At 38.4% G+C, this 10000-nt stretch overlaps 2 protein-coding genes across 2 annotated transcripts in view; both read right to left on the reverse strand.

Moving 5' to 3' along the window:
- The window catches only part of LOC138025527 (uncharacterized), a 2383-nt gene extending 588 nt beyond the window's left edge, over positions 1–1795 (reverse strand). Inside the window, exons 1-3 of the mRNA XM_068872725.1 lie at positions 1644–1795; positions 511–579; positions 300–377 (exon numbers count right to left, since the gene is read on the reverse strand). Of these exons, the coding sequence (XP_068728826.1) occupies positions 300–377; positions 511–579; positions 1644–1733 (237 nt within the window). The 5' untranslated portion in view covers positions 1734–1795. The remainder of the gene's footprint in view (positions 1–299; positions 378–510; positions 580–1643) is intronic.
- Positions 1796–4297: 2502 nt separating this feature from the next.
- On the reverse strand, positions 4298–9680 carry LOC138027068 (tumor necrosis factor-like). Its single transcript, XM_068874567.1, has 5 exons — positions 9516–9680; positions 8982–9038; positions 8792–8869; positions 8211–8280; positions 4298–4836 (listed from the first exon to the last, which is right to left on the reverse strand). The coding sequence occupies exons 1-5, from the start codon at positions 9594–9596 to the stop codon at positions 4544–4546; spliced, it is 579 nt and encodes a 192-aa protein (XP_068730668.1). The 5' UTR covers positions 9597–9680; the 3' UTR covers positions 4298–4543.
- Positions 9681–10000: the final 320 nt, after the last annotated feature.

Here is a 10000-nt window from a genome sequence, read left to right on the forward strand (position 1 = left end):
CTTCACGTGATTGGTTGACAAAATGACGCAAAAAATTGAAGCCAATCGTCACGAAATTGCTGTTAAAAGCCACATTCGCCCAAAAGTCATTACGGTCGTTTGGTTTTGTTGTCAAATGACGACATGTCCAAATGCGTGATCTGATTGGCTGAATGGACTAAGGCGAATCACGCCAGCTATTTGGGTAATTTACGTGTTACACGAAATCAGTCAGTCACGGTACTCAATGACTGGTGGTGAATTTGGGCCTTTAATGGTCAAGTGAAATTACACGAATAGCACAAATATGGTCCTCCAACCTGTAATGAGCAATTGCAAGGAGCAAATGTTCCCTTTTCGCCTTTTTCTCCGGTGTCTCCTTTCTCGCCCTTTTCTCCCTAAAAGTGTTAAATTTCATCAATTTTTTTATCGAATATAAGTAAAATGGAACAGATCACAGGCAAGCTCTTTTATTTTACAAGGACGAAATAAAATAATTGTGAAATTGAATTTTGAATCTTACGGTGTCACCTTCACGGCTTTTCCTTCATTACCATGCACATTGATGTTAATCGGAGTGTTCGGAGTAACACAAGTGTTCTGTAAATTGAAGAAAAGTGAAAGTAATTTTATTATTTCGTTTATTGCCGTTTGCAAATTGAGAACACAGGAAATGGAGGTCCAGAGCGCTAACAAGAACTGTTACTGAACTATATGACCATCAGGTAAAATTATTTACGCACAAATTAAGATATTATCACTTTGTTCATTATTGGAGATGTGAAATTAAACAACTTATAACGAACATTTTGCAGCTTTCTAGTGACTTGAAGAAAAAAAGTTCAATTCTTCTGGGGCTGCGGAGTACGTTTGAAAGTGGGTTGGGGGGGGGGGGAGGGCTAGGTTTTGGTATGGATCACGGAAGTGTAAGGGGAAGGAGAGAGGTTTCGGGGAAAACAACACCGTAGGGGAAAAGTGGGGGGCTATAGCCCCAAATCCCCTCCCTCTCGATCCGCGGTACCTTTTTTTCCCTTGCAAATATCATATTTACTTGTATTTACATTGGATAGGATAGTTACTCTCACGCCACAAAAGGATTTTTTAACTAAGTAAGTAATTATATTAGTAAGTCAATAGGTAACCAAGTAAGTAAATAAGTAAGTAATTAGTTTTTTTTAACCACGTAGACACAATATAGCTTACAATAAAACTCGTGCATGAAAACGTGCAAGTGCACCAGTTAGATTAGTAACCTACCAGAATCAAAAGTTCAAAATTCTACAATAAAATTACACGACTCAAAAAGTGTAGCAAATGATTCAAGATGACATTTGTGTAATCCCTTCTTAAAATCTCCTATTCCATAATTTGCTAGCAAGAAAAAGGAAAAGACTTGTGCATCCACTCAGAGTTAAAGTGAACTTGTTCTAAATTACTACTCTTTCTCCTTTGACTATAACATACTTTTCTTAATAAATTCAACAAATCGGCAATGTACTCAAGACATATCCCATTTAGACATTTAACGTTGCTCAGAGAAATTCAATACATTTTTTTTTCAGTCAAACGACATGATTAGTGGGAAAAGATTGATTTTAAGATTATCGCATGATTGGATTGTGAGAGAATATTAAATTAGAGTAATCTAAGAATGACAATCTTACTTGGTTTCCCAAGGTACTTGCAGCTCCGCAAAAGCGCAAGTTGGCACAAGCCAAGCTTAAACATATTAAAAAGACAAAGAGAAGCTTCATAATTTCAACGCTCGTCGAACCTCAAAACTGAGTGTCCGAACTGATCTGTCCTTTGAAACGATTGTATCGTACACGCTGTCAAGACTCTAGTTTTTGTCTTTGTATTGAGTGTAATTTGTTTATTTAACGCAAGCAAAAACAAGAATTTGCCAAGTTGACAATGCATGCGAAGGAAGTCACTTACATTTTTGCTAACAGCTTAGACATCTAAGAAATACCGGAGATAAACTGTCTGCTTTTAAATAGACAGCACGATGAACAGGTACGCCGTTTTCCGCCCAAATGTTTTCCTGCAAAACTTAAACTCTTATTGCTAGCCTGAATAGGAAAAAATTTACTTCCCTGTAATTTACTTTTGAAAGGGTCATGGAAAAACGAAAACCGCTCTAACCATTTCAGCTTTGGGTAATTTGCCCTTATTTGAAATCTTGAAGAAGATGGATAATCGCAGAATAGCGACAAGTTATATTTTTCATTTTGTTGTGGTTTTCATGTTCTCTGTTCAAATCCCCTGTTGTTTTGCAGAGGAAGGGAAAGAAATTAATACACGAAAATACGCGTCTTTAATCCTTCAATTAGATACTCCTAAATCATAATATACTATACTAGGAGTTTAACTAGATAGGCCACATAGGACAGACCACAACACCGGGAACTCCATGCCTACTCTTTGCAAATAGTATGTAGGTTATTTTACGTCCCACAGGGTTATAAACACGATTGAAGGGCTGTGAGACAAGGCCTACGGTTTATCGTCCTTATCCGAGAAGACTAGAGAGTCTAACCACTTGCAGATCATCGGACATTACAAAGGCCGCACTTTCTCCTCAGTTATTTAAAGACCCTAAGTTGTTCCGGCCGGAGATTTTGATCCCACGACCCCCACACAGTAGTCCACCGGTGGGTGGTGCTACACGTACGGAAAGGGACCTCCTCATCAACATGGGTCAACTTGAGGGCTGATTTTGATACCGTTCCAGTAGACTGGCTTTGACTCTTCCTATAGATACCCCGGTGTAACTCGGAAAGACCCAAGCGAACTAGAGACCCTTTACATGGAGGGAAGAAAATCCTTTCACTAAGAAGATCCTGAAGGACGAAAAAAGTTTTCGCTTGGTTTACAATCACTGTAAAGCTATCTTTCCGAATAAGTGATTGATGTTGTAGAGTGGGAAATGGTGGGAAAGTGATTTAAATGTTTGTCACTGTATTGTCGGAGATTTAAGCTTATATCATAAATTTAATTGTTTGCTATATTTCCAACGGTCACGCTGGATGCGTTCGAATGAACCAATCATTTAGTAGCGTTTGACAGGTATCGGAAATGCAGCATGCGGTGCAACGAGTACGTCTTTTTCCTTCTGCTGGTTTACTCTTGAGACGCTTCGCCTCCCTCAGTTCTATGCAAGGTGGTGCGCACGACAGAAAACGGATTTTAGTAAAAGCCATGGAAACCACATTTTCTAACATAATAAGGAGCTTAAGCGAGGACAATGGCCAAGGCTACGAGAGAAACACAGTGTAACACTAGTGTTGACACTACGCGAGAGTCAACTCTCTGGTGTTTTGAATCCCCAGGGGAACACTGAACAATAGAAGGTGATTTAACACCAGTGTTAACTCCCTAATGCGACCACAACCAATAGTTGTGGTTACACTAGCCCTTTTAGCCATGGGTAAATAGCGTTTGTTCATGCGCATTTTTGTGTGTAACCGCTTTCCCTAGACCGAAACTGCCCGAGCATTATTTCCATGGATACATCACAAAAGAACAAAAGAATTTCCCATGACAGTTCCTGAACTGAAAAGTACTGTTTACCTGCTCCCTGGGATGGCTTGGCCAATCATAAAGCAGAACGTAGCTAATACACGAAGATCATGTCCCTAATTATATTAATTATACCCTATTGTTTTACCCAGAGGGGAGTATCTTACTGTGTAACTGCATCCCTGAGTAAAGTAATGCAAAGCCAAAGCAATTCGCTAATTATTTTCGACACTCAATTGAAAACCGCTCTACAAACTTTCCATGCCAAAAGACTTGGAGTAATCGCGAAATTATTACAATAACGGGAAATAATGCTAAGCTCCCTAATTTTTGGACAGGTTACTTTTCACAGGTCACTCGTTTCGAAACCTTTACCAATGCTAAACATAGACCTTATTAGGCCTAAAAACGACATTTGGGCATAAGGTTTTGGGTTGCTTTGGTATAGGTAGAACGACGACCTGGTGACCTGTGAAAAAATACCTACAGCTCAGGCCCGCCGCAAATTTTTTAACGGAGACAAATTCCTCGCAAAATGCTAATAATTCGTTTCTTCCGAAAACACTGCAACGTTGTCTTCATGTTGTCTGCATGTCTTTGTGTCATGCTATACAACGAAGGACTGAAATTTATTTCTCGGGAAACGGTTTCAAATTGCACTTTCTTTTTGAGCTGGAGATTTCGTCAATGACATCGATCAATTATGACTGCGGAATAGGAATGCGCTAGTCCCACTTTAGTTGATCTGAGCAGAGTTGTAGGTCTTCAATAAATGTCCACTCACAAATATTTGGGACCACAATTATTTTTTATTTCAGGTTTAAAAAATGATATTACAGCTATAAGTCTTTTAAGAGACAGTTGCGACGACTTTGTCCTCTACAAAACAGCAAAACCATAATTAGAAGTCTAGCTTTTAAATCCCTTATACCATAAAATCTTTGGCGCTCGTTATATTATCGCGTTTATGCGTCGTAGAGCGATTGGAGCGCGCTCAAATCAAAAATGCCCCGAAGTAGCAGTGATGCGTCCAAAACCATAGTTAAGTCGTTGAAGTTGGCCATGAGCCTGACTTCGCCATGATGACGTCACCAGCTTTCACTTTAAACACTCCGCCAGCGTACAAGGTCCCTTGGCTGTTTGTTGTTTTCATCGGTTGTGTCATGGTAACACTTTTGTTGTTAACAAAGAGGTATACTCTCCCATTGTTATAATAATAGATCTGTAAGTATATGTAGTACCGTCCAGAGATGGGCACCGTCAGTTTTCCGTCATTGTACGTCATTCCGCCAGCAAGATGGCTATTGGGGGAGCTAACAGACCAGCCCTTGATCGCTGGAAGGAAATGAGAATTAGCTTAGCTCTCACTTAAAGGAAACGAAGTAAGAGAGAGAGTGTGTCCTGTAAATTGAAGAAAAACTGAAGACACCTTTACTGTTAAATTTTAAAAGTTTGCAAAAAATAAGTGAAATATCGAGAAAGACTTAACTGAAGACAAAAGTAAAATTATCATGGTATTTTTTTGGTTTTCCGATCAACAGCAACTCTTTGTTAGCCGTTAGCAATAACAAAAAGTTCCATACAATTGGATTTTTAACAATTGTTTTCCAAAGGAAAAAGATTTCCGGTTTACAATACTCACCGGGAATGCACTTTAAAGCATTGCACATGGTTTAGGAATTTCTTAAACACATTACAAAAAACAAAATTGCTGTAGAAATTCAAAAGGACGGCCTGGATCGTTCTTCGATCTTTGTCCAGTTCAATGTTGAGAATAAGAAATTAACGTTGACACTCTTTTTTTGTATAAGAACGTCTAATTTTGGGGCTAAGACTGAACGTTCTTATTTTTTTGGCGATTTCAGCCTGAAAACGTTCTTACCATGTTTTAAAAGTTGTGTGCTATTCTCAAGTTCGACTATAAACTGAGTTGTTCTTCAGTGTGTCATGCGGCAATAAGAGAACCACATTGTTAATGTTAAAAACGTCCCTGAGTATTTCAGTTAATTGTCCTGGAAGACTACAGTTTTACATTTCTTTTACCTTTATTTATATTACACACAAAAATAAAAAGCTGAAAAAATGAGCAAATTAAAGACGTTCTTCACTGACTCACAGTGTGGGTTTTTCTTAGTATGTTTTTGAAGTGGCTCAAAGCAGTTTCGACACTTTCAAGAGACCTTTTTATTAGAAGGATTGACACTACAACACTTAATCACGTAACAGCAATGTTATGGTATCACGTGAAACATCAATTATTCCTGAACAAGGTGCAGTTAATTTTGCGACGTAACAAGTTACTATGGCAACAGGGAAGCCTTGCAAAGACACCCTCTATTTTGGCTTTACATGCTCATATCTGGAAAACGAACAAGATGATCCCACTTTTTTATTGCACAAAAGTGATTAACAGGCCAAGTTAAAACTGTGAGCAAAGTGTAAAAAAACTCTGTGCAGCGGATTAGAGCTACCTTAAATTTTCAATTATTTAAAGTGGCTCTGAATCCTCTCCACAGAATTTTTTTAAACGTTGCAGAAAGTTTCATTCTGGAACGCTGATTACATTCAGAAATAAAAAATGGGGCTCACCTTAACCTGCGATCAGGCCCATTTTTAGCTAAGCTCATATGTTCTCTTATGTCGTCGCTCGCTAAAATTGGGCCTGACCAAAAGTCTCTCAAGAATTCCGTTTGGTCGGCCAAATTTTGGCCGACCAAACTCGTGATCTGATTGGCTGTTGAAACGCCGGAAGTGAAAATGCCATTGTGATTGCGCGGAGCTCTCGCAAAGTCCTCGAGACTAATCCGCCATAAGTGTACGAAGACATTTGCTCCCTTTTGTTCTTACAATGCCGTGGACGGTGCAACTTGATTTTTTTTTGTATAAATGGAGATATGCCATCTGAAATATCTCATAACTTGTCCAGAATCGGGTTTGAATCTCTGGAACGAGTGAAATTAGCGATTCCGTTGTCGAGCTCTGTGGCCATGGGGTTGAAAGAACTTTGGCACAAAGTTCCCTGATGTTTTGAAAGCCGCTAAATAGCTGGTTCTTTCAAATGGCAATGAAAGCCGATGCATTTTGGTTTCCTGGATGAGACAAGGGACATATATATCAACAGGAGGAGATGCTGATAAAATCGCAAGTTACACGAATGCATGTTTTGAATATCTGTATCAAACGGCTTTATTTATTTACTGTACATGACTGATGACACGGTTTTTTTGCACACTTCATAATATTTCCAGTTGATTTAACTTAAAACTCACGCTCCAGAAACTAAAATGGCATGTTTCCAGAGAGATCAATTGTACAACAATAAAAGAAACTTTGCGAGTCCATCTTACTGTTCGTACTCCATCAAAAAATTAAACAGCCAAACGTATCATGATTTTACTGCGCGCAATTCTAGAAATACACTGCAACTGAAGATATTACCCGAAAAAATCACCAAAGAAACCTTCATGGGAAACACGTTAAAGGAATAATGTATTTCTCTTTTTTTCTTTAACAATCTATTGCCAAACCGTCCAACGACAAAACGCTAGGTTATCTCAATTACAAATTAAGATGTCAAGCTTAACAGTTTGCATATTCAGTGAAGTTCGGAAGGAGAATTACACCGGCCTTTGCCGCAATATACTCGTCGAAAACATTCCCCATGCTTTAAATGTGTTTTTCTCAAATTAAAGCCAACGGTAACTTTCGAATTCGTTTATAATATTCCTCCCACGGTAATTAACTTTGGTCAAAACAAAATAGCGTGAATCTGCCGTCCACGCGTGTATTGGTGTAAATGGAAGTAAATTTGATTGGCCGACGAAGGACATGTCAATCAATCAAAAAAGGTGGGCGGAAGGAATTTCGAAGAGGAATTTGGTCAGGCTCTATTTTTCGTTTCGCCAACTCCACATTACGTAGCACGCGAAACAAAAATAGAGCCTGATCGCAGGTTAGGCTCACCTAGTTTGTTTTTGAGATCTGAGCGGTGTTTTTGCAGGGCTTTTTGTTGCAATGGTAACCTTTTACGTCACAATAATGGCAGAATCTTTTTCAGCAATAATTGTTGTTTGATATGGTACCATAACATTGCTGTTAAGTGATAAAGTGTTGTAGAGTCAATCCTTCCAATAAGAACGTTTCTTTCAAGTGTTTAAACTGGTTTGAGCCACCTTAAAATTTTTGTTAGTCTCAGCCTTAACTTTCTTTTAAAAAAAAGGGGATTTGAAGAGGGAGATAATGCGTGAAACGTATGATAAAGTGAAAAATCAGTGTAAAGCGAGGTGATTGAGAACAACACAAGCAAGCAAAAGATTCGCCATTAAAAATGCTCGCTCGAATTGACTTATCAATACTGGTAATTTTATTTCATTTTTGTAAATTTTTATACTTTAGTATTTTACTTTATTCTCTCTCCCCCTCCCTCCCTTTCTCTCTCTCCTCCCTCTCCCCCCCTTCCCTCTCCACATTTATGTCATTGTCAACATTGAACTTAATAATGACCGAAGACGGCTGCCAAAACATCGTTCGGAACTCTTTCCGTTAATTTTCACTGTAAAATACTTTTCAAAAGTTTAATGTCTTTTTCTCTTGAAAACTGGGATGACTTCTAGGTCGAGCATAAGGTGTGAATTTGTATTTAGTTTTCGTAGCACACATGAAGCACACATGAAGAAAATTTTTGCAACAGAAATAAAAATCTTTAATACTTGTGACGCCTTGATAGATTCTTAATCGTGTGTCTCCAACATCGAGATGTGCTGAGGGTTTGTTGTCATTCTGCAAAAGAACGAAAGAAAACCCCAGTTCATCACTGAAATGTGTGACATCGGAATATTCCCACGTTTACTATATTGGTGAATTTTTAACTAGTGGTGACTGATCATCAGCCGTCCACTGAAAATCCCAAAGCAAAACTAGCAAATGTAGATTTTAAAGTAAGAAAATTCTGGAACCTTTCACGAAATATTGAAACTAACCTGCTCCTGCCGACCGCTTAAAAAAGCACATTTTGATTGAAAGTTGTTATGACACAGCTGAAGTTATTTTCGGCCAATCAGAGATGACAAAGACGCTTGCAGGAACGAATCAGAACACGACACAAATAGCGCAAATAGTGAAATAAGAGCGAGCGAATCACAACTGGTTGCGCTGTAGTTCTTCGCGTGATTGGTTGACAAAATGACGTAGAAAAAAATAAGTAAGCTAATTATCACGAAGTCGCTGCTGATAGTCAAGTAAAATAATGTGAATAGAATCTATTCGAAAAGCACAAATATGGTCCTCCAACCTGTAATGTGCAATTGCAGGGAGCCAATGTTCCCTTTTCGCCTTTTCCTCCGGTGTCTCCTTTCTCGCCCTTTTCTCCCTAAAGATGTTACATTTCATCAATTCTAGATAGAATTTCAGTCATTTATCGCAAGCGAGTTCTTTTATTTTTCAAAGAAGAAATTGAATATTTGTGAAGTTTACGATTTTACCTTCGCCTTTCCAAGCACATTGATGTTGATAGGAGAGTTCGAAGTGGCACAGGTGTCCTGTAAATATCGAAAAACAGTGAAAGTGATTTTATTATTTCGTTTATTGCCGTTTACAGAATGGGGAAATGAAAGTCGATAGCGCCAACTGATAGCCATTACTACTATATGACCATCAAGTAAAATTATTAACACAAAAGGACATTATCAGTTTGGCATTAGTAGAGATGTGAAATTAAACAACTCAGTGTGATAATTTTGAAGTTTCTTGTGACTTGAAGGAATAAGGACTATTTGTTCCCCTCCGAATACCATGTTTACTTGCATTTACATGGGAGAGTATAATTTTTTAATTGACTTAAAAGGAATTTTCTAACGCTGCTACAGCATTAAACCGGTCCGAACAATTCAGGTAAGTTTCTTTTTTCGTCAAACGAGCCAGCGAGGAAAGTTTACGTGATTTTAAGATGATCGGATCTTTGGATCGTGAGAGAATGTCAAATTAGAGTAAGCTAAGAATGACGTCGACAATCTTACTTGGTTTCCAGAGGCACTTGTGGCTCCGCAAAAGTGCAAGTTGGCACAAGCGAGGGTAAAGAAGACAAAGAGAAGCTTCATGATTTCACCGCTGGTCGAACCTTAAAACTGAGTATCTGGACTGATCTGTCCTTTGAAACGATTGTATCGGACACGCTCTCAAGATTCTAGTTTTGTATTTGGAATTTGTTTATAGAACGCAAGAAAAAACGAGAGTTGCCAAGTTGACACCCCGAAGCATGCTATTTACACTTTTACTAAGTCAGACAATTAATTCAAAAATGAAATTATCGTTTCCAATAGATACACCATTTTCCGCCCACAATTTTTCTGCAAACCTTAAACATCTTATTGCCAGCCGTTTCCAGATTATTTTTCTAGGCTTCCTGCGCCCTGTACTTTCGGAAAGGGTACAGTTTCCTGTCAAGAGCAAATATTTTTTAAATCGTCGATTCGTCATCATGTGAAAAGTAAAGTAAAGTAAG

Source organism: Montipora capricornis, chromosome 12 (genome assembly GCF_036669925.1).
Source record: "Montipora capricornis isolate CH-2021 chromosome 12, ASM3666992v2, whole genome shotgun sequence".
In the NCBI taxonomy this organism is placed as follows: Eukaryota; Metazoa; Cnidaria; class Anthozoa; order Scleractinia; family Acroporidae; genus Montipora; species Montipora capricornis.

Excerpts from the sequence above, each read along its gene's own strand:
- LOC138027068 (XM_068874567.1), bottom strand. The coding sequence starts at position 9,596 with ATGAAGCTTCTCTTTGTCTTCTTTACCCTCGCTTGTGCCAACTTGCAC. Across the intron at positions 9,039-9,515 it reads CAAGTGCCTCTGGAAACCAA|GACACCTGTGCCACTTCGAA; the intron begins GTAAGATTGTCG and ends CGATATTTACAG. Across the intron at positions 8,870-8,981 it reads ATGTGCTTGGAAAGGCGAAG|GGAGAAAAGGGCGAGAAAGG; the intron begins GTAAAATCGTAA and ends TAACATCTTTAG.